We start from the raw sequence: 27,818 nt of genomic DNA, 5'->3' as shown, positions 1-27,818 counted from the left end.
TCTACTGGATCACCCTTCTCCACATTCTTTTTGACCCCTTCAAAGAATTCTAGTAGATTGGTGAAGCATGATTTCCTTTTACAAAAGCCATGTTGACTCTGCCCCAACAAATTGTGTTCACCGACGTGTCTGATAATTCTGTTCTTTCCTATAGTTTCAACAATTTGCCTGGTACTGAAGTCAGGCTTACCAGGGATCACATCTGGAGACTTTTTTAAAATTCACTGTCACATTAGCTATCTCATACAGAGGCCGATTTAAACGCTAGATTACATACCACAGGGCACATAAGTCTGTCTGGATGTCTCGTGAGAGCTGCAACCTTTGCACCAGGCAGGCAATTTACCATGTGGTTCTCCCAGCCATCACAAACCAAACTGCTTATATGTCTATTGATTGAATCCCCCATTATTATTACCAGGCTTTTCTTTGTAACTGGGGTTCCTACCTCAATTTGAGAGGACATCATGACTTCATCTGGAAGGTGGGTCCCAACTATGGGATCGTCTCCCTCTGCTCTAGCTCGATGTTCTCCTTCCCCGAAACTTTCACCCTCCTCAGCAGCACAGAGGCTGTCAGACTGGGGGTGGGACCACTCTACTGTGTCCCTAAAAGTCTCCTCTATGTACCTCGCTGCCTTCCTTGGCTCCACCAGTTCAGCCCCTCTGGCCTCCTGGTCTCCGAGGGCCAGTAGCTCCTTGGGCCAAATGCCCACATATGCTACCTGCCCATAGGGCTGGTAATCATACATGCTGCATTCAGTGCAATCAACTGGCGAGCCCCATGCTGCTGCTGCCCTTCTGCCTGGTTTATTTTTACTCTTCCAGGGGGGTTAGTTTGTTTAGTTTTGTTTCTGGGGAGGGGGTTATTGGCCTGAGTTTACAGTATGGTTGTTAGATGTACTTGTCTCTCACACACCCTCTCTAAACTTTCTTGCAAAACTCCCATTTGCTAACCGAACATCTGATTTATATTGCCTGCTGTCTGTTTCCCCTCCCTGGCTCAGCCTCAATGATGGTGGCTGTCAAGGCTGCTTCCCCACTCTGAACTTTAGGGTACAAATGTGGGGGCCTGCATGAAAACTTCTAAGCTTAACTACCAGCTTAGGTCTGGTCCGCTGCCACCATCCCAAAGCTAATTCCCTTCCCTGGATAGCCTTGAGAGACCTTCACCAATTCCCTGGTGAATACAGATCCAAACCCCTTGGATCTTAAAACAAGGAGAAATTAACCATTCCCCTCCTTCCTCCCACCAACTCCTGGTGGATCAAGATCCAAACCCCTTGGATCTTAAAACAAGGAAAAATCAATCAGGTTCTTAAAAAGAAATTAATTACCTTTTTAATTCAAGAAAAAAGGTAAAAATCATCTCCGTAAAATCAGTATGGAAAATAACTTTACAGGGTAATCAAACTTAAAGAGCTCAGAGGACCTCCCTCTAGCCTCAGGTTCAAAGCATAGCAATAAAGATAAACACTCTAGTAAAAGGTACATTTACAAGTTGAGAAAACAAAGTAAAACTAAGACGCCTTGCCTGGCTTTTTACTTACAAGTTTGAAATATGAGAGACTTGTTTAGAAAGATGGGGAGAACCTGGATTGATGTCTGGTCCCTCTCAGTCCCAAGAGCGAACGAACTCCCAAACAAAGAGCACAAACAAAAGCCTTCCCCCCGCCAAGATTTGAAAGTATCTTGTCCCCTTATTGGTCCTTTGGGTCAGATGCCAGCCAGGTTACCTGAGCTTCTTAACCCTTTACAGGGAAAAGGATTTTGGAGGCTCTGGCCAGGAGGGATTTTATAGTACTGTACACAGGTCAGCTGTTACACCCTTCCCTTTATAGCTATGACACTGGCGAACAGTGAAGAGCATCGGCAGCTCCTCAAGGACAAGCAAATCCTGTACGGCTCCTGGGACACCTTGTTCACCAACACCAGCGATATCACATGGGTAAGTACAGTCAGTGCTTCACGGGATTGTTGTGCGCAGAGTTATCAGGAGTCAGAAATTAGCACCCTAAGAGTCGGGGGAAGGGACAGACCCAGGCGTGTGACTGAGCCCATTCATCTGGGTCAGAGCCCTGCCTATGGCCCACTCTACCTCATAGAATCATAGACCTCAGGAGATCATCTAATCCAACGCCCTGCTCAAAGCAGGACCAACCCCAACTAAATCATCACAGCCAGGTCTTTGTCAAGCCGGGCCTTAAAAACCTCTAAGGATGGAGATTCCACCACCTCCCCAGATAACCCATTCTAGTGCTTCACCCACCCTCCTAGTGAAATCATTTTTCCTAATATCCAACCTAGACCTTCCCCACTGCAACTTGAGACCATTACTCCTTGTTCTCTCATCTGCCACCACTGAGAACAGCCTAGCTCCATCCTCTTTGGAACCCCCCACCCCCTGCAGGTAGTTGAAGGCTGCTGTCAAATCCCCCCTCACTCTTCTCTTCTGCAGACTAAATAAGCCTAGTTCCCTCAGTCTCTCCTCATAAGTCATGTGCCCCAGGCCCCTAATCATTTTCGTTGCCCTCTGCTGGACTCTCTCCGATTTGTCCACATCCTTTCTCTTGTGGGGGGCCCAAAACTGGATGCAATACTCCGGATGTGAACTCACCAGTGCCGAATAGAGGGGAATAATCACTTCCCTCAATCTGCTGGCAATGCTTCTACTAATGCAGCCCAATATGCCTCCCTACATGCCACATCCCAAGATGCACTGGGGCTCATCCAAACCTGATCCCAGCTCCTTGTCAGGCGTGGTGGGAGCTTCCCCAGAGATTAATGCAACAAAAGGCATCATTGCATCTGTGCACCAGTGCCAGCCCCTGCTGAGAACTAGAGAGTGTATCCGTGCTGTGCAGTATTGTGCCCCCGTGGACTGCCCGGCTGGCCTCTGCCATGCACGGCAGTTCCTGATTGCTGACTGGATACTGTGCTGCCCAGGTGCAGTAACCCAGCCCTGTCCCGGCAGAGTGGGGTTTGCCTGCACTCCTGGCTGGGCCAGTCCTGGCTGCTCGGCCACTGACTGGAACCACGCTGGGCAGCAAAAATGGTTTCACTGGCGGGTTTGTTTCAGATGTTTGGGAAGTACTTCAACGGATCCGAGCGCATGGACTTCCTCTGCACTGCTATTGATAGCATGAAAGACACCAGCGTCCATGACTCGGTGGTGGCCAGGCACATGCTGCATGAGATCCTGATGGTCCCCGGCCCAAGGCTGGAGAGGGTAAGAGCTGCAGTGAGAACACCCTGCTGGGGGAGCCCATCCGTGGGAGACTCTAGGTGTTATTGGGGGGCAGGTCTCTGGCTTGTGCAATGTGGGGGGGAGGGGGGGTCAGTCTAGGTCAGGGGTCTCAAACACACGGCGCATGGGCCACATGCGGCCCGCGAGGTAATTTTCTGCAGCCCGCGAGCCCCTCGCAGCCCCCGCTCCTGCCCTCCCGCAGCGTTTACCTAGAGCGGCTCTGGCCCGACGTGCACTGGGGCAGGGCAGACTCCCTGCCTGCCTGCCCTGCCCCCGCGCCGTGCCGGGAAGCGGCCGGAACATGGGGAAGAGGGGGCACATTGCTGTGTGTGTTGATGTTGCTTCAGGCACCGCCCCCAGCAGCTCCCATTGCCCGCGTTTCCCCATTCCCGGCCAATGGGAGATGCTGGGGGCGGTGCCTGAAGCAACAGCAATACATACATCCCGGAGCAGCGCGGGGGCGGGGCAGGGCAGGCCAGAGCCCGCCCCCCGAACTCCTCCTGCAGCCGAACGCCCTGCCCTGAGGCCCTTGCCGCATCCTGCACCCTGACCCCCTGCCACAGCCCTCCTGCACCCCAACCCACTGCCCTGAGCCCCCGCCGCACCCTGACCCCCTGCCCTGAGCCCCTGTCGCACCCCACACCCCTCCTGCACCCCAACCCCCTTCCCTGAGCCGCCTGACGAACCTTGCACTCCTCCTGCACCCCAATCCACTGCCCTGAGCCCCCTGCTGCACCCCTCTTGCACCCCAATCCCCTGCCCTGACTCCCTGCAGTACCCCTCACCCTTCCTGCACCCCACACCCCAACTCCCTGCCCTGAGCCCCTGCCACACCCCACACCCCTCCTGCCCCCCCTGGGGGCAGGGAGGGGGCGGAGTTGGGGTGGGGATTTCGGGGAAGGGGTTGGAATGGGGGCAGGGAAGGGGTGGGAAGAGGCGGGGCAGGGGTGGGGCCTCATGGAAGGGGTGGAGTGGGGGTGGGGCAGAGGGCGGCGGGGGGGAGGTGTCAGTAATGCGGCCCTCGGGCCAATGTACTAGTCCTCATGTGGCCCTTGTGGTCATTTGAGTTTGAGACCCCTGGTCTAGGTGATCACCATGGCCGCTTGTGGCCTTGCAGTCTATGAATCGATAGGCTGGGAACTGTGCTCTAGGTCTGGGGCTGGCAAAGAGGATCTGGGAGGGCAGATGGCTTTCAGGTGCAGCAGGTCCCTGGCACCCCAGATCAATAGCAGTGCGAGGAAGCCGAGGCCCCCATCTCCTCATTTCCCTTCCAGGTGTCGGAGGCTGTGATGAGCATTTACAAGAACCTGGACTCCATCAGCGAGCCGCTGTCCCGGAAGGAGCTGTTCAGGACCCTTCTCATGCTGGGCAACCAGTACAGCGAGGAGGTGGTCAGAACCCTGCTGGGCTGCTCGCTGTCATGTGACAGGTACGGGGCTGGGGCTGCCGTCGCTTGCGCTCCGGGTCCCCCGGACTGGTCCCGCTGCCAGGGACAGGGGAGTGCAGAACCTTCCAGAGATCTCCTTCTCCCTGCAGAGCTGCTGCTTCTCCTGGAGGGTTTTGCAGGCTGGCTTGCCCTGGAGACAGGCCAGCCTGCAAAACCCTGTATGGCATCCCTCAGCCTCCCCTGGGGCTGACACTCAGACCCGGTCCCCAGGCAGCCTGCACCAGCAGCAGTGGGAGGGCAACAAAGAGCTGGCTGGTGCAAGGAGTCCCAGCAGGGTGCCGGTGCCGGGGGGGGCGTGGTGCAGGAGGCTGGCGGGGCTCTGACCAAGTGCCGTTGGCTCTCTCCCTTTGCAGCGTTGCTGCGGAGATGTGGCGGATGCTGGCATCCCACTGCCAGAGCATAGAAAAGGTCCTAAAGGAGCTGCTCAACACGCTGCGGGAACAGCCGCTGCACCACCATCATGTCTCTCAGAGAGAGGCCCCCTTGGCTGTAAGTATCAGCCCCTGAAGCAAGGGAAGGAGCGCCGTGTGTCCCCATCACTGCCTGAGGGTGTCTCTCAGTCTCCCACTGGGTATAGTCATTGGACCGAAGAGAGAGAGCGTGACTCTAGCCAGTGCTATAGTCGAGCCGGAACACGCCGAAACGCTCTCCTGGTGCTATTCAGCAGCACTCCTAGAACCACAGGGTGAGAAGGGATCGCAGGGTCAGCTCGTCCAGCCCCCTGCCACGAGGCAGGACTTGTTGTGTCTAACCCACCCCAGACAGATGGCTCCAGCCTCCTTCTGAAAACCTCCAGCGAAGGAGTTTCCACAAGCTCCCTAGGCGTCTGTCCCATCGTCCTACTCTTCTTACCGTTAGGAAGCTTTTCCTGAGGTTTAATCTACATCTGCTGTGCTGTAGTTTGACCCCATCGCCTCTTGTCCTGCCCTCTGTGGAAAGAGAGAACAACTTTTCTCCATCTTTTTTTTATGGCAGCCTTCCAAGTATCTGAAGACCGTTATCAAGTCCCCCCTTAATCTCCTCTTTTCCAAACTAAACATAGCCAGTTCCTTCAGCCTTTGCTTGTATGGCTTGTGTTCCGTCCCTCTGATCATCTTTGTTACTCGCCTCTGGATCCATTACAGTTTCTCCACATCCTTTCTAGACATTGGTGACCAAAACTGGACACTGTCCTCCAGCTGAGGCCTAACCAGTGCTGAGTAGAGCGGTACTATCGCCTCCCATAACTTGCATGCTATACCTCTGTTAATGCAACCTAAAATTGCATTTGCTTTTTTTGCAACAGCATCGCATTGCTGACTCATGCTGAGGTTGTGATCAACCACAGCTCCCAGATCCTTCTCAGAAGTGCCACGGCCAAGCTGGTTATCCCCCATTCTGTATCTGTGCATTTGATTTTTCTTCTCTAAATGTAGCACCTCACATTTGTCTTTGGTGAATTTCATTTTGTTGTCTATAGCCCGGTCCTCCAATTTACCATGATCCCTCGTAATTTTAGCTCTTTCCTCTAAAGTATTGGTGACTCCTCCTAGCTTTGTGTCATCTGCAAACTTGACCAGTTTGCTCTCTCTATCTACATCCAGGTCATTAATAAAGATGTGAAACAACACCAGACAACAATATTGTAATCGAGCCAGAACGCACATAGTAGGCAAGCTAAATGACATGATTCACATCTCCGGCACAACTGTCTGTTACAGCCAGCAGTCCTCTGATGCAGTGAAAAGAGCATTAGGAAATTCTTCTCTTCCTAACTACTTCTTTGAGAAGGCTAAAGGTGCTGACGAAGACAGTAGCAGCCGTGCTTCGACTGCAGACCCAAACACAAAAACAGAGCTCTTCCTGTAATGGAGTTCACTGAGGTGGCTATTGCAGTGAGAACGAACTGTGAAGATTACCCTTCAACAGCCAAAGACCAGCTGGCATGAATTCTGGTTAGTGGATGCTGAAGAAGAGGGATTATCCTTGGTTGTCCTGCCATGATGGTAAGCTTGGATGCCTTAACGGTAGCAAAGTTTCATCAGGGTCTCTCCATAGCAGTAGGGTGGTGGTAGTTTTCTGTTTCTCCTTATGGACCTAGCTGAGAGTCCAGATTAACATCTCTGCCAATGAAGATAAAGGAACACAAAGATTCAACTGCAGGTAGCTTTACAGCTTTCAACAGAAGCAGAAACCTCAACTTTTGAAGATGAAGTGGTTAACATGACAAAATCAGAACTTGACACAACTGTGCAGGTAAAGCGAATGGCATATTACATTGCTAAACATGGCAGACCCTACTCGGATCGTCCCGATTTAACTGAATTCCACATACTGCATGGTGTAGATATTGGTATCGGTCTGTGTTCACAATTCAGTGCTACAGACATCCTAGACCCTATCTCATCTGCAATGCACCGAAAGCCTTGCAAATGACGAATGTGCGCTCAGATGCCGGAGAGTGACGGAAAGATAGCCATGTCTGTTGATGAATCAACTACTCTGAGCAATGAATCAACAGTTAGAATCTATTTAAAATGTGACACTTTGAAGGATGATTATCCTCACGTCATGTTTCTTGATCTGATTGCACTTCCACGTCAGACGGCTTCAGGCACTGTAGATTGTGAGCTGAAATGCCTCAATAAATCGAATTCTGATTACAATTACTCTTGTAGTATTTGCGAGTGGTGGTGCTAGTGTTATGCTTCGGAAGAACTCTGGCGTAGCGAGCTGTATTGTGAAGAAGTACCCAAATGTTCTAGCGAGGTAGTGTGTGAATCACAGGTTGGATTTGGCAGCTGCTGAAACGTTAAGTGAAGTAAGAGCTGTAAATCACTTGGAATTCTTTGACAAACTGTATACGCTTTACTGCCGGTCACCTGAAACCAAGAAAGAACAAGAAGAAGGTGTGAGTATCAGCAGAGGGAAAATTACTTTTTGTAGTGACCCATTATTCTTAGATAAAGTGAAAAGGAGGTAGGGCAGCTGTGCAACCGATTTGGAATAGTCAATGCCTAGCGTGACTTTCTTGACTATACTGGTCAGCTGAAACCTCTGTTCAGCTCCACGTGTGTGATTTCATGCAGCACGGCTGAGTGTGAGCGTGGATTTAGCCACATGACTATGATTGTGAATGGCAAATGTAGCAAGCGGCTTATTCCGCATATGTCATTGCTCATGTTTAGCAAGCTCCGTGGCCCTTCATGTTCCATGTGGCATCCTCTCAGCTGTGCCAGAACTTGGCTCACACATCCTTGTTCTCCCTCTGATTCACAGACACATAAATTACAAGATGGAGAAAGACACTTTGTGGAAATACTTGTAGAAATTAGATAAATGCATTACAGCAGGCCTTTGCTACTTCAGCCCCTGTTATGCCTTGATGTATTTTGTGTTACTTGTGTAACCTACTAGCTAGTTTCAATTTAAAATAAACTTTTATTATTTCCGCCTCATAGAGTAATGTCTATAGTGCAGCAGCATGATTTATTTTGTATTTTCATTAGCCTATAGGCTAAAGTAAAAAGAAAACGTGCTACGCATTCATTGGGTTTTTCTCACTGTACTGTCTAGATTTAGATCTTTTACATAGTGTGTTGTGTACACATTAATGGCATTTCAGCATAATGATTTCAACAGTTAAAATGAATTGAATAGCTACTATAGGTGTGTGTGTGTGTGTGTGTGTGTGTGTGTGTGTGTGTGTGTGTGTGTGCGCGCGTGTATACCAGGGGTCGGCAACGTTTGGCACGCGGCTCGCCAGGGTAAGCACCCTGGCGGGCCAGGCCAGTTTATTTACCTGCTGACGCGGCGCGGGCGAGGGATGTGCTGGCCGCGGTTTCTCGCCGCCCCCATTGGCCCGGGATGGCGAACCGCAGCGAGTGGGGGCCGCAATCGGCCGAACCTGCTGCGTCAGCAGGTAAATAAACTTGCCTGGCCTGCCAGGGTGCTTACCCTGGCGAGCCGCGTGCCAAATGTTGCCGACCCCTGTGTACACAATTAAAAAAAAGAAAATCCAATACCTTGTTATTTTGGACAGCCAGCCTGTCTCCAGCCATGCCTGGTTTAGCCAAGTATTACTGTACCAGAAATTCAGTAGACAAATAAAATGTGAATTTGTATAATTCATGTTTATGAAAATCAATATTTTAGTGGCATTCCAGTACCTTCCGATTTTGGACTACACCACTGTCTCTAGCCGAGTGGTTAGGGCACCCAACTGGGAGACCCGGGGTCTAAACTCTGCTCCAATGACTATTTAAGTGTTCCCAAGTAGAGATAGATACCGAATTCCCTTTGGGGGTGGGGCTTAGGCCACACCCCTCTCCTCAGCATTTCCTATTGGCTGGTTTAGGCAGCTCCCCACTCTTAGCTTCATAGATTTCAAGGCCAGAAGGGACCTCTGTGATCATCTAGTCAGATCCCCTGCATGACACAGGCCAGAGAACTGCCCCCAGATCATTCCTAGAGCAGGTCTTTGAAGAAAAACATCCCATTGTGATTCAAAAATGGTCAGTGATGGAGAATCTATCACCACCCTGGGTAAATTGTTCCAATGATTAATTACTCTCACTGTGACGTGTATGCCTTATTTCCAATCTGAATGTCTACCTTCAACTTCCAGCCACTGGATCATGTTAGACCTTTCTCTGCTAGACTGAAAAGCCAATTACTAAATATTTGTTCCCCAGGGAAATACCTATAGACAGTAATCAAGTCATCCCTCAACCTTCTCTTTGTTAAGCTGAATAGATCGAGCTTCTTGAGTCTCTCACTGTGTAGGGTGACCAGATTTTATAGGGACAGTCCTGATTTTAGGGTCTTTTTCTTATATAGGCTCCTATTACCCCCCAACCCCCATCCTGATTTTTCACACTTGCTGTCTGGTCACCCTATCACTATAAGACATGGTTTCTAATCCTTTAATCATTCTCACGACTCTTCTCTGAACCCTCTGCAATTTATCAACATTCTTCTTGCATTGTGGGCACTGGAACAGGACCCAGGATCCCAGCAGTGGGTCACACCAGTGCCAGATACTCCCACTCGAGATTCTTCTGTTTATTTATCCCAGGATCACATGAGCTCTTTTGGCCACAGCGCCACACTGGGAGCTCCTGTTCAGCTGATTATCCACCAGGACTCCCAGGCCCTTTTCAGAGTCTCTGCTTCCCAGGAGAGAATCCCCCGTCCTGTTCCTAGATGTATTCATTTACAATGAGCCATAGTAAAACACATACTGTTTGATTGCCCCCCAGTTTACCAAGCGATTCAGATCGCTCTGTATCAGTGACTTGTCCTCTTCATTATTTACCACTCACCCAATTCTTGTGTCAGCTGCAAATTTTATCAGTGATGATTTTATGTTTTCTTCCAGGTCATTGATAAAAATGTTAAATCGCGTAGGGCCAAGACCCGATCCCTGCGGGGACCACACTGGAAACACACCAGTGCAATGCTGATTCCCAGTTTACAATTACATTTTGAGACCTGTCAGCCAGTTTATAACCAATTCATGTGTGCCACGTTACTTTTGTATCCTTCTAGGATTCCGATCAAACTGGAGTGCGGCGCCAACTCAAGCGCCTTACAGAAGTCTACATACATTATGCCAATGCTATTTCCTTTCTCTACCAAACTTGTAATCTCATCGAAAAACAGATCGCAATTATCTTGGCGGGAAATATTTTCCATACACCCATGTTGATTTGCATTAATTAAATTATCTTCTTTAATTCTTTATTAATTTAATCTTGTACCAGCCGCTCCATTATCTTGCCTGGGATCGATGTCAGGCTGACAGGCCTGAAATTACCCAGGCCATCCCGTTTACCCTCTTTAACAATTGGCCCAACTGACTCTCCCTCTGGAGCGTATATGGAGCCTGGGCACTTAACTCAGGGCTGTGAGTCCACTGGGCAGCAGGGCACATGAAGCTAGGCATGGCAACGCTGAGCCGAAGTCCCTTCTGTGGTTCTAGCCAAGGTCACACAGGCTAGGAATTGAATCCAGCATCCCAGGCCTTAGCCCCCAGCCCACCCCTCCTCTCTAGGTGCCTCGGGGGAGCGTGGGAAGGGCGAAGGCCCTGCAGTGACATCTGTCTCCTGTTCTTGGCTGCAGGCCACCAGAGCCCTGTACGAGATCTTCAAGGAGCAGAACTGCAGGCAGCAGGTGAAGGAGCTCTTCCCTCAGCTCTCCATCGCCCTGCTATTCCAGATCACATACATAGTGGAGCTGTCCATGCATAACCAGGAGGACACGCCCGCACCCCTCAGCCCTGTCAGGTACCACCAGCCCGACACCCCACCTCGGTTCTGAACCGTCGCCCGCAGGCACGCGGCAGGGCCTGGCCTGGGCTCGCTCAGTAACAAGAGGCTCGCTCTGCATGCAGGTGTGCGGTGGATGCCATGCAAGCCTTGCTCCAATGTGCTGGCTACAGGGACCAGACCACGTTCATCCACAAGCAGGGTGGCTGGGGCATGCTCGTGAACGCCGACATGCACCACAAAGGCGTCTTGGTGCTTGCCCGGTGAGTGTCTTGTCCCTGGGGCTGCTGCCCAGAACTGACCGCAGTAGCATCTCCCGTCCCTGGGCCCAGGACACGGCCACATCGCCTTCCCCGCTGGGTGAGACGCGGCTCCCAATCGCCTGCGTGGAAGAGGCCACAGCCTCTGTGCCGTTGGCCGAGGGGTCAGTCGGCTACTTCTCCACCCTGCGCTGCCTGGCGTAAACCGCTTCCTGCGTGGCTCTGGCAGGCGTGGCTGGGCAAAGACAGCCTCCGTCATGTCTGTCTGCAGCGTTGGTGTAGCCCTGTCAGGCCCAGCACATGAGAGAGACAAGGTGGGGGAGGGAATATCTTTGGCTGGCCCAGCATCTGTGTGTGAGAGAGAGACGCTAACACAGAAAGCTCTAACACTTGTCTTAGACCAATCTAAGATATTCCCTAACCCACCTTCTGTCTCTCATCACCCAATATCTGGGCACATGAGAAAGGCCACCGAGCCCACCGACGCCCTTCTTTGTCTGCAGTTCTCTTGCAGCCTATCACGGAGTCCCTGGGCAATGCTCTGGAACTGCTCCCCACAAAGCCAGTCAGGACTTTGGGGAGCCTCCTCTCCCTTGGAGCAGACTGTCTTCAGGGCAAGAAGCTCACACGGCTTCACCTTCCTGGGTCTCTCCTTGGAGCATTCAGCATATGCCCCTCCGTGCGCTTCCCACAGCGAGTCCCCCCAAGTGGGGTCCTGAGGAAGCCAGAGGATCCTGCACGCACCCCCACTTCGCAGTCAGACGTGACTCTTAGCCAGCCAGTAAAACAGAGGTTTATTAGATGACAGGAACACAGTCTAAAACAGAGCTTGTAGGTTACAGCAAACGGGACCCCTCAGCCGGGTCCATTCTGGGGCCCAGCGAGGCAGACAACTCCGTCCGCACTCACTTCCCGTCCCCAGCCAGCTCCCAGCTGAAACCCCCCTCCAGCCCCTCCTTTCTGGCCTTTGTCTCTTTCCTGGGCCAGGAGGTCACCTGATCTTTGTTCACCTTTAGCTATCCCCTTGCAAGGGGGGAAGGGCCCTGGCCATTTGTTGCTAGGAGACAGATTGTCAGCCATTTATGCACACTGGAGACTTAAGAAATGCATAGGGGAAACTGAGGCACCCACACAGTATTCAGAGGAGACATTAAGAACGGTCCCACTTGGTCACACAGCCCAGCGCTGCGTGCTCGGAGCTGGCCTCGTGGAAGGGCTCCCTGTAGAGTGATTAAGGGTCTGGGTCTCTAGCAGTTAGGCTGCTGGGCATTTTAAGCCAGCAGGAACTTGTCCATGCCAGCTGCACGTGACTAGTCACCCGGGATCCCCTGTCCTGTGGCACTGGTCTGGTTAGATTTGTAAATGGAGAACCAGTCCTTGCCCACCTCAATGATGTGGTGTTTGTGTTTCCCATGCCAGGGCCATGGTTTCGGTCAGTTTCCAGGAGCGTTGCTGGATTTTCCAGGAGCTGATGGCCATCCTCAACTGCAGGGATGATAGGCGGTACATCCCGGCCATGGCGTTCTTCATTCAGGTGAGCCTCACCGGCGGGTGAGGGTCGTGAGAACAGCCCTAGCCCAGCGGTGACTGTGGCATGGGGCTGACCTATGGCCAGGGGCGGCAGGTTTGTAGAAATGTTGGTGGTGACCAGCAGAGCCCGCCCCTCCAAACTGCCTCCCACCTGTCTAAGTCTCTGGGAGGGAGTTTGGGCGGGGGGAGGAGGTCTGGGGTACAGGCACTGGGCTGGGGTAGGGGATTGGGGTGCAGGAGGGGTGAGAGGTTGGGCCCTGGGAGGGAGTTTGGGTGGGGGAAGGGGCCTGCGGTGCAGGCTCTGGGATGGAGTTTGGGTGCTGGGTGCAGGCTCCAGGCTGGGGCAGAAGGTGGGGGTGCAGGAAGGGGTGAGGGGTGCAGGCTCTGGGAGGAGTTTGGGGGCAGGAGGGGGTGTGGAGGGAGGGGGTACAGGCTCTGGGAGGGAGTTTGGGGGCCGGAGTGGGGTGTGGGAAAGGGGTGGGGGTGCAGGCTCTGGGAGGAGTTGGGAGGGTGCGGCGCTTACCTGGGGCTCCTAGGCAGGGCGGGCCTGGGGGCCTCCGTGTGCTGCTACCCCCAGGCACTGCCCGCGCAGCTTCCTACTGGCTGCAGGGGCGCTTGGGGTGGGTGTGACGCAGTAGGGAGCGGGGTGGATTGACCTGGATATGTCGGTTAGTTTTACTGGACTGTCTGCATGGGGGATGGGAGAGCAGGGGATGACTTTAGGTGAGGGACAGTACCTGAGCCTGTTAACCTGAGCCAGGAAGGGGGGTGGGGCAAGTCGACACCTTTGCCCTGGAAACTGGACAAAGGGAGAGGGGGAGAGAAGGAGGAGGAGAGAGCCTGCAGGAGGGGTTTTGGTTTCAGTTTTGGGCTGGGTGGGAAGAGGCAGGGAACCCCAAGTCTGGGGTCTAAGATCCTTGCCCCCCAGAGGGACCTGGCTGAAGGGGTCCTGGTTGTACTTACAAGCCCTGCTTGGGACTGTGTTCCTGTCATCTAATAAACCTTCTGTTTTACTGGCTGGTGAGAGTCACGGTGAATCACAGGAAGTGGGGGGTGCGGGGCCCTGACTCCCCCACACTCCGTGACAGTGGGACACAGACCCACCCCACTCAGGGGCCGCAGGGAGGGGCCGGCAGCCATGTGGAGCAAGCAGGCAGGAAGCCGCTCAGCTCCGCTGCACTGCGGGTGGTAAGTGGGGGCCCCGGGCTCTTTTAAATGGCCCGGGAGACGTGGGGGCAGAAGGCGGGGCTGAGGCCCATGGTGCCCAGGCACCGGGGGCCCATAGAACTCGCCGCCCATGCCTATGGCCAGGAGAGGAGTAGGTGGCTCTGGGGGTGGGTGGGTGACCAGGGGCAGGGAAAGCTCCTAAAGCCCTAGGGGTGGAGTCACTGACTCTGGACATTGTTACCGGCCCCAGCTGGTGTTGCGGGGCTGAAGCAAAGCCCAGGGTCGGGTGTCTCTTGTTCCCCAAGGCTCAGCTCCATAGAATGGTCCCTTGTGTGACCTCGGCCCTGAAGCCCCCTCTGACGTCCGTATGCCATGCGCAGGCCGGGCCCATCCACGGCCAATTCACCTGCCCCCCGTAGACCGGGCGGCCCTTTGGAACACAAGGCTGCAGCCCCCTCCCTCCCTGCTCCGCATGCAGCTGAGCCTTAGTGAGGGAGCAGGGTAGGCCTTGATCTCGGCTGGAGCCTCGAGGGCCCGTTGCGCTAGCAGCGTTTCAGTGGGGCACACACGGTGACCAATCGCGGTGCCCGGCGTACAGCGCAGGCTGTGCCCGTGGCAGGTGGAGCTAAGGGCCCCTTGGCAGAGATGAGTCGTGAGGGTCCAGCCCCGTTCTCTAGCTTGTTTCTCTGTTGGTGTGTTAGCTCCTCCAGTGCCCTGACCTTGGCAATAAGCAGGAAGACGCCATCCTGGACCAGTTGAGTGGGCAGCTGAGAGACCCCAACACTGTGGTGCGCTGGCTGGCGCTCAAAGGCCTCCTGAACCTGTCCCTGTGCCCAGAGAAGGTGAGAGGGGAGGAGGGCTGGGGGATAAACCCAGAACCGCAGGGAGCTGCTGCAGGGCTGGGGTCATTGAAACCTTCCATGGGGACATGGCCCTGGCCTCGAGTCAGGAGCCCTGGCTTCTATTCCTGGCTCTGTCACTGACCTGCTTGGTGACCTTGGGCAAGTCTCCAAGCCTGGCTCCTGCGGGGTGTGTCTCTGGGTGTGTGCAGTACCTGGCACTGCCGGGCCTGATTGTGTCTGGGGTCTCTGTGATCCAAAGAACCCTAGCACTAGATTAGCAGCAGAGCTGTGGACTCTAGACCCCAGGGAATGCTGGCGACACCAGTGATCAGGGACGCCCAGACAGAGCCATTTCGCTTCAATTAGGAACCATTTTTTCCTACAAATCCCCTTTTAAAGCCTCATAGGTTTTAACTGTTGATGTCACAGCTCTGTCCCGCAGCACTTGCTCCTCTGAAGAGCTCTACAGGGGCCTTTTGCTGCTAAGATCTCATAACAAGTTTGATACACACAGTATAGTGAAGGCAGAGAAAACCCTTGGGGCTTAAATACACAGATCTGGCAGCCTGGTAAAGAGGAGACAATCTGAAGGCAACTCTCACTAATGATAATTTACTTACCCTGAGAATAGCGGGTCAGTCCGGTTTATTAAACCCGGACTACGATTCGATCAGACATGGAGAGGGCGTGACTGTAATTCTTTGTCATACACCATTCCCATCGTTCCATGCGCCTCAGCCTGCTTTTCACTTGCTTGTGGTTCATTTTTTCTTCCGGAACCGGTTAGCCTGTATTTCACACATTTTTTCCCTGATGCCGGTTGAGATTTTCATAGATTCATAGATTCTAGGACTGGAAGGGACCTCGAGAAGTCATCGAGTCCAGTCCCCTGCCCTCATGGCAGGACCAAATACTGTCTACACCATCCCTGATAGACAGTTATCTAACCTACTCTTAAATACCTCCAGAGATGGAGATTCCACAACCTCCCTAGGCAATTTATTCCAGTGTTTAACCACCCTGACAGTTAGGAATTTTTTCCTAATGTCCAACCTAAACCTCCCTTGCTGCAGTTTAAGCCCATTGCTTCTTGGTCTATCCTTAGAGACTAAGGTGAACAAGTTTTCTCCCTCCTCCTTATGACACCCTTTTAGATACCTGAAAACTGCTATCATGTCCCCTCTCAGTCTTCTCTTTTTCAAACTAAACAAACACAATTCTTTCAGCCTTCCTTCATAGGTCATGTTCTCAAGCTCTTCTCTGGACCCTCTCCAAAAATGTTTTGTGGGGCTGTCTTTGAAAGGTTCAAAAACCAAATACAGAAATGATTGAATCTGGCTTTTAGTAACAGACCAACCCTAGAACTCGTGTGCAAAATTGGCTCCCTCCTCTAGGCTGGGCTGTAAGGACAGGGACTCGGGAGAACCCAGGTTCGGTTCCTGGCTCTTCCAGACTCTCTGGGTGACCATGGGCGAGTCACGTAGCCTCTCTGTGCCTGAGTTCCATGTCTGTACAATGGGGATAGAAATCCTTCCTTTGTGTGCCTAGCCTGTAAGCTCTAGGGCAGGGGACGTCTCTTACTGTGCCTGGAAATCCCCCAGCACAAGCCCTGATTGCAGATAGGCCCTCGAGGTGCTATTTGAACCCCTATAACAATAATAGACTTGATTTATTTGGGGTCAATGTATTGTGCAGAGAACTTTCCACAGATGATACCCGCTAATAAATACCATCCCCTGAGATCTGGGGTACAAGGAAGCAGCTGCTTATATTGCAGGTAGCCGGGCCTGCTGCCCGTGATCCTAGCTGGCTGTGCAAAGGCTTTGAGGTTCTAACATGTCACCTGGAGGCAGGGGCGCTGGAAGACTTTTTATAGTGGAGGTGCTGCACCCCACCTTACCCCTGCCCACACCCCCTGCCACCCCTAGAGCTGGGCTCAGGAGCAGGGCCATGGCTCCAGGAGCCGGGGGCGGGGGAGGTGGATGGAGCAAGGGGACCGAGGCTGGGGCCACAGATGGGGGTTGGCGCAGGGCTGGCAGCTGGGACCCTGTGAGCGGGGCCAGGAGCAGAGCCCCGTGTAAAACCTGGGAGTGCTGCAGCACCCCCTTAGTTCCCATGCTTCTATCTGCAGGGGAGGTGGACGTTGTTTTGGAAATGGCTTGTGGGTCACTGGAGGGTGTTTTGTAAAGCAGCTCCTCATTTCACGCAGGTGGGGAAACTCCAGCGTCTGCTGCCAGAGGTCCTGGAGCAACTACAGGAGGTAGACAGGGACATCATCGCCGAGGCCATCACCGTGCTGAAAAACATCCTTGCCAGCATGGACAGGCAGAGCGCCAGCCGCGCGGCTGTGCAAGTGGCTGAGAAACTCCTGCCTTTCATTGATGATGTAAGGCCTGGTGGCCCATAGGAGACCGTTCAAACTGCGGACCTGTGAATGGGGGCTGGCGGGTGGGCTAGCAGGGCCTGTGTATGGTCCTAGCCAGAAAAAGGATTGTTGTAAATGATGTGAGCCCATTCCCGCCTTCCTCTGCTACCTCACTCTCCTTCAGAGCGTATGGCAGAAAGGATGGGAACCCTTGTGTCCTGCAGGCCTGCTGACAAAGATCAGGGCAGCCTGGGGACAAGGCTCCCCTTGTGGAAGGACATGCATTCCTGAGTCTGCATGCAGTGAGGGGGCCTCTGCAGCACAGGGTGCTGCAATGCTCTTGCTGGCTTCCAGGGTGACAAGTGATGGTACCCTGGTGAAAATCCTGCCCCTCCTCTCCCTGGCCAGGAATCCCACAGCTGGCCTGGGAGCTCCATAAGGAAACGGCTCCATTTGTAGGTTCTGCAGCTACCACCCTTTCCTCTCCCCTTCGTTCTCATGGCAGCGCAGCGTCAAAGGAGGGCCTAGTTCTCCCCAGGCCTTTCATAACCACAAACTAGCCCCCGCCGACACGTTCACCAGACTGATGTCCAGTCCCCCACTGGATGGTGAGATCCAGCAAGTGGGCAGGAGAAAGGGGCCCATCCATTACTGCCTTCTAGGGGTAACCCCCAGTGGGGGCTCCTGGAGCGTCCACCCACCTCCCCAGCTTTCACAACACTAAATACTACCCTCAGCCCTGCCGAACTCTGCTGGGACCCTGCCACTCTTTATTTAGTAGTGGCACAGGCCCGGCTCAAGCTGTTCCCAGGGTCTCCTGGACCCCAGCTGCAGGATCTCGCCCTGGTGCGAGCCCTTTAAACCAAACCCCTCTCGGGCCCGGGGGGAACAGAACAGGTTCTTTATGGGGGGGGGTGTTAAATCCAAATAGCGTTAATGAACACAACGCCCATCACCAGGGAAAGGCAAATAGGCCTCAACAACTGGAGGGAAGACCAGCGAGGTGCCAATTCAACATCTGCCTATGCCCACTGCAGTGCAGCTCTGATGCCCCCAGACCGCTCCCATAAGTTTTGTGCAGAGCCTGCCCGGCTGCTCTGAGCTGACACCGGGGGCAGGAGCAGCTGGCTAGTAAGATTAACATGGGATGGAGTCTAGCAAACAAGCCAGGCTACCTGTGTAATGGCATGTTACCCTGTATGATATTGTTCGACTACTAGGTGATGCTCTGTAAAATACCTTATTTCAATGAACCTCAGCTGTATCCAGCAGAGCATTAACGGTTCTTATGATGAACCCATCTGCAGTGCTCAACTTTTGCCAGGGCTTAGCCCTGGCACCTCTGGGCTTGCTGCATCAGTTATGATTGTAAAAAAATTGCTTGAGCCCCAGCACCTCTTTCATTACAAATTAAGCACTGTCCATCTGGTGTGTGTAAACAAGCTCTGTAGGCAGTACATATCTGGTGCAGAACATGATATGGTGTCAGGAGTAAACTAAGAACAGAAACCAAAGGAAAACAGCAACACAGGTTGCAGACGGAAGGAACAGCAACGAAGTTTGCAGGACCTCATCAACATGCCCCACTCTGATTCCCCAGAGAACGTCACCTTTCATAACCCTTCACAATGGACAGACTGGAAACAATGTTTGGCACGATTTTGCATTGCAAACAAGCTGCACAAAGGAACTGGGGATATACAGGTATTGACTTTAATTTAGGCTATGGAGAAGCACGCAGAGCATATCTTTACCTCCTTTGACTTTACTGAAGACCATCACAAAGACAACTATGCAAGGGTTGTGGTTAAGATTGATGCACACTTTATAACCGAGGGAAATGTGGTTTATTAAAGAGCATGTTTTCAGCAAAGAATTCAAGAACCAGGGGAAAATGTTGAAAGTTTTAGAAGACCTCTGCATCCCCTGGCTGAAAACTGTGATTTGGGGAATGTAAAACATGAAAATTTCAGAAACAGGCTGGTTATTGGGTTAAAAGATAAAAACCTTTCATAGAGACAAGCCAGGTGAGGTCTAAATGATATTCCCTCACCTACCTCTAATATCCTGGGACTGTCACAGCTATAACAACACTGCTAAAAACCTTTCACAGTAGCTACCGCCGAAGAGAGATTTAACTCTACCCACAGCTATACAGCTAGCAAGAGTCAGAATTAGTCAAACAACAGGCAAAAGCAAATTGAAAAACCTGCAACTAGCTTAAAAGCTACAAACAGACACTTAAGTGTTAAAAGTCTTTCTCATAAAATCCCTGAGGTAAGGAGAGAGAATTCGCAGGCTAAGAGGGACAAATGCCAGTCTACATGCACAAGGTGTGGAAAAGTCATATCCCAAGGGATGATACATGTCCAGCCAGAGGCTCATGCTGTAATAAATGCCTGAAATATGGACATTTTGCAGCTGTTCGTTGCACTGAAGCAGTCAGGGAGTTGACTCATATTGCAGACAATCAAGACCCATTGATTCTGGGATCTATCACTTGTGATGACATGGCGCCCGCCTGGAGAGTGACATTGAATATTCAAAGCAAGACTATTGACTTTAAAGTTGACTCGAGAGCTGATGTCACACAGCTCTGACCCTCCCTCAAGGGATTTTGAACTGCATGGGCACCGAACCAATTTACAAAGACAAAAGCTTTGCGTTCCGTGTGTATGAGATCAAAGACCAACAACCTTCTCAGCTGCAGTGTAGCAGCCATGATGGGCCTAGTGAGAAAGATGGAAGAACTTGAGGATCTGATGCTATTGGGCTTTTGAAAGGTGATCTAGTCCAAATCAACTTAAGAGGCAATGCTGAACCAGTGAACAACCACCTCTACAAGAGAGAGAACTGGGAAAGACTAGCTGCAGATTTTTGTGAATTCAGAGGACATCATTGCCAGGTCATTGTGGACTACTTTTCCAGCTATATAGAAATAATGTACTTGAAAGACATAACATGTTGCAGTGTTATTGAGAAACTGAAGTGTACGTTTGCTCATTTCTGTATCCAGAACAACTAGTGATGGACAATGTCCCACAATTCACTGCAGCAGAATTTAAGTCAGTCTGAATGAAATATGATTTTGCTCATATCACTGGCAGCCCAAATTACTCACAAGCGAATGGAGAGGCTGAGAGAGCTGCGCAGACAGCCAAAAACATCTGACAGCAGGAAGATCCATTCCTTGCTCCTCTGAATTACAGATCAACACCAACAGCAGCTCCTGCATCTAGTCTAGCACAACTCCTCATGGAAAGACAACTCAGAACTACTGTTCCAAGAACCTACTACGAAGTGGCCAGACAGGAAGAGCGCAGCCAAATCAGATAAACAGGCTAAAAGAATCATAGAATATCAGGATTGGAAGGGACCTCAGGAGGTCATCTAGTCCAACCCTCTGCTCAAAGCAGGACCAATTCCCAACTAAATCATCCCAGCCAGGGCTTTGTCAACCCGGGCCTTAAAAACCTCCAAGGAAGGAGATTCCACCACATCCCTAGGTAAAGCATTCCAGTGCTTCACCACCCTCCTAGTGAAATAGTGTTTCCTAATATCCAACCTAGACCTCCTCCACTGCAATTTGAGACCATTGCTCCTTGTTCTGTCAACTGCCACCACTGAGAACAGCCGAGCTCCATCCTCTTTGGAACCCCCCTTCAGGTAGTTGAAAGCAGCTATCAAATCCCCCCCCTCATTCTTCTCTTCTGGAGAATAAACAATCCCAGTTCCCTCAGCCTCTCCTCATAAGTCATGTGCTCCAGACCCCTAATCATTTTTGTTGCCCTCCGCTGGACTCTTTCCAATATTTCCACATCCTTCTTGTAGTGTGGGGCCCAAAACTGGACACAGTACTCCAGATGAGGCCTCACCAATGTCGCATAAAGGGGAATGATCACATCCCTCGATCTGCTGGCAATGCCCCTACTTATACAACCCAAAATGCCATTAGCCTTCTTGGCAACAAGAGCACACTGTTGACTCATATCCAGCTTCTCGTCCACTGTGACCCCTAGGTCCTTTTCTGCAGAACTGCTACCTAGCCATTCGGTCCCTAGTCTGTAGCAGTGCATAGGATTCTTCCATCCTAAGTGCAGGACTCTGCACTTGTCCTTGTTGAACCTCATCAGGTTTCTTTTGGCCCAATCCTCCAATCTGTCTAGGTCCCTCTGTATCTGATCCCTACCCTCCAGCGTATCTACCACGCCTCCCAGTTTAGTGTCATCTGCAAACTTGCTGAGAGTGCAGTCCACACCGTCCTCCAGATCATTAATAAAGATATTAAACAAAACTGGCCCCAGGACCGACCCTTAGGGCACTCCGCTTGAAACCGGCTGCCAACTAGACATGGAGCCATTGATCACTATCCCTTGAGCCTGACGATCTAGCCAGCTTTCTATCCACCTTACAGTCCATTCATCCAGCCCATACTTCTTTAACTTGGCGGCAAGAATACTGTGGGAGACCGTATCAAAAGCTTTGCTAAAGTCAGGAATAACACATCCACTGCTTTCCCCTCATCCACAGAGCCAGTTATCTCCTCATAGAAGGCAATTAGGTTAGTCAGGCACGACTTCCCCTTGGTGAATCCATGCTGACTGTTCCTGATCACTTTCCTCTCCTCTAAGTGTTTCATAATTGATTCCTTGAGGACCTGCTCCATGATTTTTCCAGGGACTGAGGTGAGGTGAACTTATGAACACTTTTACAACAGATGTCACGCAGAGAACTGCCTTGTCTAGAACCTGGTGCCCGGAGGTGACATGTAACTGCTGATTGGGGTCACCGTTTAAAGGTTCAGCCACTCCCAGAACAGCTCAAGTCACCCCGTCCCCAGGCTGCCCCCTCAGCCTCACCTCCCAGAAAGCAGTGGCCCCTCCCTACAGCATCCAGCTATTGCTCCTGGTTCTCCCTGCTTGGCACAGCTCGCCCAGCCTCCCTGGTCACTGGACTGGTTCAGCTCTGCCAGCAGCCATGCAGGGCGGGGGCCCAGCAGCACCATGTGACCAAGCGGGGCTGGCTCTGATTTAACAAGAAACCCATGCACAGGAGTGGGGCAACCCTCAGCCCACTCCGAGCCCCTGGAGGCTGGGTGGCTTCCAGTCATGGCTTCCAAGGCCCCCTATCTGGGAACTCCTGCACATTTACCACTCCTTGGCCCTGGGTTAAATCCACCCCAGGTCCCTGTGCGTGGCTTGAACAAACACCAGTGTAGGAATTTGCCCCCCACGCTTGGCCCCCTTGGCCTGGCTAGAGGGCCGCTGTGGGTCAACAGCAGTGTGAGCTGGGCCCGCAAAGCGGGAGGACAAACGACACCCCCTCCTTCGCTCTTTGAATCTTTCCTCATCACTCCCTCTCTGCCGCCCCTGTCCTGGCGCTGCTCTGCCCTGAGCATTCCCCCTTGGCTGACACAGGTGTGTGCTGATGTCAGTGTGCCCAGAGCTGGCTGTGAGAGTCCAGGGGCAGTCTCACCCCACCTTACTGCTCTCCCTGGCCAAGAAGTTACCAGGCCAGCCCCTCAACTGGTGAAAATCTGCATCTCTATTGCCGTCAATGGCGCTATGCCCAGGAGACTCTGGCCCCAGCTGTGGCTGTATGGCTGGGGGTGAGTTACCAATACCCCCTGCAGGGCAGACATCTCTGGCACAGTGAGCGCTCGCCCCGCTGGGTGAGAATGACTGTCACAGCGTCTCCTCCCCACGTCGTCTCTTGCAGGTGTCCAGCAGGCTCCGGGTGCTCTCCATCACCCTCTTTAAACACCTGCTGGAGCTTGTAAGGGGGCTCGACAGGTGGCGGATGAAGGCGCATGTGCTCCAGAGCCTGGTCCCGCTGCTCCTCCTCGTGCATGATGAGCGTCCCAACGTGTCCCAGGTGAGGCCACGAGCTGGAGCCTGCAGCGGATACCGTTACAGAGTGACCAGTAATTTGTTTTGAGGGGGCAGCATGTGACACCCCCTCTTTAAAGGGTCTCGCTGACAGAGGGCAGGTGCTCAGTGCTGTGACAGTCAGGCGTTCAAAATCACTTGAACGTTGAGTGCAGTAGCGCCATGACCATGGCGCCCCACCCAACTGCTGAGTCTTCCCTGCATCCTCTGAGCCCAACACTCCCCCCCTGCAGCCAGGCTGAGAGATTGGGTGGGGGGAGGGGTCGCCTCACCACTCCTACAGCCACTGGCCTCCGCACATTCCCTGGCTGTGCTGGTGGGAAGAGCACAACCCTGGCCATGGCCCCTACCAGGAGCAGGGCTACCCAGTCTCCAGATGGTGCGCAGGACCCAGTGTGCCCTTGGCCAAGCGGCCCGTACAGCCCGTACGAGACATGAGATGCCCAAGCCGCCCCCCCTCCCCCCGCCCCAGGTGTCTCTGCACATGCTAGTGCTCATGGCCACCATCACTTGGGAGCCAAATGCCACCAGCACTAATGAATTCACCCTCCTACCCACCATGAGGTGGGGAACTGAGGCACAGCATGAGGCCTAGCGCCTCAAAAGTATTGATCACCCATAGGCATTAGGCACCTAAATCCCTTTGCAGCCCTGGGCCTAAGCAACTTGCCTGAGTTCCTGCAGGGAGAGCTGGGAATTGAGTCAGGTCTCCAGCTATTGCCTTAGCCACACCACCGCCCTTCCGCAAGCAACCTGGGGCCGGGAAGCGTTCAGCATGCACGGTCTCCCCGCCTCCGGGTAACGAGGCTAGTGGCTTCCAGCTCCCGTAACCGTGGCCGGCTCGCCCTGGCCCCACTTGTTTTGCAGGTGTGTTGGGACACCCTCAGCAGTGCGGCAGAATTCCTGAAGTGGCACCAGCTTGGTGGCTTCATCCAGCGCAAGGATACCTGGCAAAGCTGTGACTGCCTGGTGAGGGAGCCCTCAGGTCATTCACTGCGCAGCCCTCGTGGTAGGAGCGGGGGAATCGGTGGATAGGGCACCCCCCATTGCCCAGCTCTGTGCCCACACTGAGCCCCAGCCCTGGGACCACTCCTGGCCCTGGGTGTAGTCCCTCTGCGTGATCCCCCCGGCACAGGAAAGAGGGGTGAAAACAGGACATGCGCTCCACACACCTGGAACCCGGCCTGCGGGACGGAAAGGCCTTTAATAACCTTGTGCTCCCTTGTTCTGGTCCTAGCTGACGCGCTACAAGGGGAGAGCCAACAACTTTCTGTGCCAGACCATGGCCTTTCTGGAGAACCCACAGACTCCACTTAGACAAGCGGCCATCAGGTTCATAGGTAACCACAGAGCAGGGGTCCCTTTAACAGGGGGGCTGGATCTGGTCCCAGGCTCTCCTCAGTCCCTGCCAGCAGCGATAAGTAACCCTTGGGCTCCTGATTGTCCAATGCAGGATCAAGGGTGTCAGAAGTCCGCAGGAGCAAGCTCACCCCAAACTGCCCTGATCGGCTGATGGGCCCCCTCTAACCCCATTGCTCCCCATGCAGTCCCCATTCCCCCCCGCATACCCCACCATGGGCTCTTGGTAGTGAACCCTCAAGGTGCTGTGCTCTCCTTTGGCAACCAGCCCTGTAACCATCCCTGGGGACTCACCCTTTGCCCTGGGGACTCGGGAGCACCATCCTGGCCAGTGAGGGGCGGGGGAAGCGAGGGGTTGCTTGGAGGGTGACATTTGACACCCTCGCTGGGGATGCGGGGATGTGACGAGCTGTTTGTATGTGTAGGGCTCGCTGCCCGGCAGCTGGACCAGAGGAGCCAGGACAAGCTGGATGCCATCTGCAACGGTGGGTGGTACCTGCTTTGAGCACTGAGCGCTAGGGGGATGAACGGCCCAGAGCCGTGGGCTGGGTTCAATCTCCGACGCCAGCAACATGATCTCGGGCGAGAGCCACAAAGGGATGCAAAATGTAGATCCCCAAACCCCTGATCAGCTGCCCCCTCACCCTGTCGTGTCTGCTGGTTGGCATGTGCCAGGCACTTAGCCCTGACCTCAGAGCTGCGGCCTGGCAGATCCCCAAACTGGGCCTGAGCTGGCTGGCCTTCAGAGATGATTGCCCCCCCCCCAAACACAGCCGAGGTGGGGTGCTGCCTCCCCTCTTGCACTCACTAGCCCAGTGTTTGGAGCAGTCACCTCCACGTGGGGTGCCTGGGGTGAAGCCACTGCTCCAAATGAGGCAGAGGTGACGTCCGGTCACCTACCTCCTTGCTGCGTGCCCGGACCCCTGGGCAGCGCAGGGCAGAGCAGAATCTCCACATCTGTTGGCGAATGGCGGGGGGCGGGAGTGATATAGCTCAGGCTTCTCAATCCCAGAGCAGGTTCACAGCTGGGCCTCCCAACCAGAGCTAGAGAATGGCTGAGCTCCCTCCTCGGTATTTCCTGGATGGCAGCAGGGCACCTAAAGTTAGGCATAGCCTAACAATGTCCAAGCCCCCTTTATGACTCTCCCCCTCTCTGGATCTAAGTGCCCATCTGTGCATTGGGGGGAAGGCGGAGGGTAAATACAGCCAGGGATGAGGTGCTCAGATACTGCAGGGATGGGGCAGTCCTAGAAATAGTGAGTAAATGGGGTTCATTGGGACTTCTTGCCTGTGTCTGGAGGCTCCCTCATTTGTGGAGGGCAGCAGGGATGTTTAGTGAAGGTTGCTGGTTGTTCCTGCTAGTCCCCTGCCTCCCGCCTCCCAGCCTGCTGCCTCCTTGTCACAGGCCGAGAGGTACAGCGCTGGCTTGGTTTGCTGGGGCTCTCCAGAGCGCTGTGGCTCTGACCTCCATTTCCTTCCTTTCAATCTTAGACCTCAAAGGCTTGCAGCAGGACAGCAACTCCTCGGTCCAAAGCCTGGCTTCTCAGACCATCTTCATCCTGGAGGCATTCAAGAACCACCCGCCAGCCCACAGCAGCCTATGGACATGCTTTCATAGGATAAGAACAATGTGCACTAAGGAGAGCCCGGTCATTGAAGCTGCCCAGCTGCCCTAGCTCTGGGAAAAGCCAGCCTCCCTTCCCTGGGAGCTTCGTGCCAGACCATGGCTTCTTCCCCATTGGCCGCCTGCTCTGCGCAGCCATGTGAGTAGTTAACTGCTCGATAGCTTTCATCACCATGTACTTTTTGATAGGTTTCCATGCACTGTGTAGCATTTACGTCCCGCCCTCCATCCCCATTTCCAGTCGTGTATGTTTTTGGTGCCGTCAGCCATTTTGAAAATTTATTTTGTATTATTTTTCTGTGTTTGGCCGGGGGAAGGTTGTGTGCCTGTGTTTTGACATATTTAGAGAAAAAGTATGAATGAGTAGAAAGAGAGACTGTAAGGGGTTCACGGCTCCCTCCCCGTCCGTCCGGGCGGGAGACCACGCCCTTTGCTATGATACTTCCGGGTACCTTGGTTCAGGGGAAAAGTAGCTCAGTGTTAATGGTTCTAGCCTGCAGTCAGGCCAAGTAATGGTAGAGAGTCTGTTTGCCCAGGGCCCTCAATCAGGGCAGGGCAGCAATTGAGAAGGGGCTGTGGCCTACAGGCAGGCAGGCAGAGCAACAGAAGGTCCATTTGCCTGGCCACTGATCAGGGTGGGGCAGCAAGCAAGTAGGGGGGCTCTGACCTACAGTCCAGCAGAGCTGTGGCAGTCTAGGGGAGGTTATCTCTCTGGTGGGAGAGTCAGCACAACCGTCTGGCATCCGGATTCAGGTGGGAGCCAGACCAATGCAGGCCTCCTGACAACCAGGTGGGGAGGCTACCACTCCTGACCTTGGGTTGCCGGGGGTAGGGGAACCCAGGCCCTCCCACTCACCTACGTCCCATCCCAGGGCCCTAATAGAAGCGGAGTGGCCTGCCACTGGGTCAGCGGGGAAAATCCAACTGCAACACACTGGCCGGCTTGTAGTCAATGACACAGCTGAATCTGATTTGGCTTCCCTGGGCTACTTCCTACACGACCATTCTGTGTGTACATGGGTTCCACGGTTGTTGTTTGCTTTGGACCACGAAAAAGTTCAAGGAGCTGAGATTACAGAAAAGTCCCATAAAATGTAAAAGGGCTTAAAGCCAATGGGGTTCTCTCTCTCCCTCTTTCTCTCTCCACATACACCACATCTATCTATCTACCCCCATACACCCCCACATCTATCTATCCCCATACACCCCCTCTATCTATTTATCTATCCCCATACACATATCTAGCTACATCATCCCCCTCTATCTATCTATCTATCCCCATACACCCCATCTATCTATCTACACACTCCCCCTCTATCTATCTATGTATCTATCCGCATACACCCCATCTATCTATCAATCTACATACTCCCCCTCTAGATAGATAGATAGATAGATAGATAGATAGATGGGGTGTATGCGGATAGATAGATAGATAGATAGAGGGGGAGTGTGTAGATAGATAGATGGGGTGTATGGGGATAGATAGATAGAGGGGGAGTATGTAGATAGATAGATAAATGTGGTATATGGGGATAGATAGATAGATGGGGTGTATGGGGATAGATAGATAGAGGGGGAGTATGTAGATAGATAGATAAATGTGGTATATGGGGATAGATAGATAGATGGGGTGTATGGGGATAGATAGAGGGGGGAAGGAAGAAGTAGGACCGCTGAAGACTATAGCCGGAGAGGAGATTAAAGATAATCTAGGCATGGCGCAATATCTCAATGAATATTTTGCATCGGTGTTTAATGAGGCCAATGAAGGTATTAGGGATACTAGCACCGTGACAGAGGGGCAAACAGAATGGGGGATTACCGTATCCGAGGTAGAAA

General features: G+C 53.0%; 1 protein-coding gene across 2 annotated transcripts in view; it reads left to right on the top strand.

Annotated features, from left to right (window-relative positions):
• The window catches only part of LOC122173223 (maestro heat-like repeat-containing protein family member 7), a 38,585-nt gene extending 12,094 nt beyond the window's left edge, over positions 1–26,491 (top strand). For both annotated transcript variants that reach the window (XM_065579471.1, XM_065579470.1), the window contains exons 9-22: positions 1,841–1,947; positions 3,079–3,228; positions 4,521–4,675; positions 5,047–5,182; positions 10,796–10,959; positions 11,067–11,204; positions 12,621–12,735; positions 14,600–14,740; positions 16,950–17,126; positions 22,824–22,979; positions 23,861–23,962; positions 24,231–24,333; positions 24,778–24,837; positions 25,844–26,491. In XM_065579471.1, coding sequence (XP_065435543.1) covers positions 1,841–1,947; positions 3,079–3,228; positions 4,521–4,675; positions 5,047–5,182; positions 10,796–10,959; positions 11,067–11,204; positions 12,621–12,735; positions 14,600–14,740; positions 16,950–17,126; positions 22,824–22,979; positions 23,861–23,962; positions 24,231–24,333; positions 24,778–24,837; positions 25,844–26,028 — 1,889 coding nt within the window. In that variant the 3' untranslated portion in view covers positions 26,029–26,491. The remainder of the gene's footprint in view (positions 1–1,840; positions 1,948–3,078; positions 3,229–4,520; positions 4,676–5,046; positions 5,183–10,795; positions 10,960–11,066; positions 11,205–12,620; positions 12,736–14,599; positions 14,741–16,949; positions 17,127–22,823; positions 22,980–23,860; positions 23,963–24,230; positions 24,334–24,777; positions 24,838–25,843) is intronic.
• Positions 26,492–27,818: the final 1,327 nt, after the last annotated feature.

The sequence above is a fragment of the Chrysemys picta genome, unplaced genomic scaffold (genome assembly GCF_011386835.1).
Source record: "Chrysemys picta bellii isolate R12L10 unplaced genomic scaffold, ASM1138683v2 scaf325, whole genome shotgun sequence".
NCBI lineage: Eukaryota > Metazoa > Chordata > Testudines > Emydidae > Chrysemys > Chrysemys picta.
This window is presented reverse-complemented; position numbering and strand designations above follow the sequence as displayed.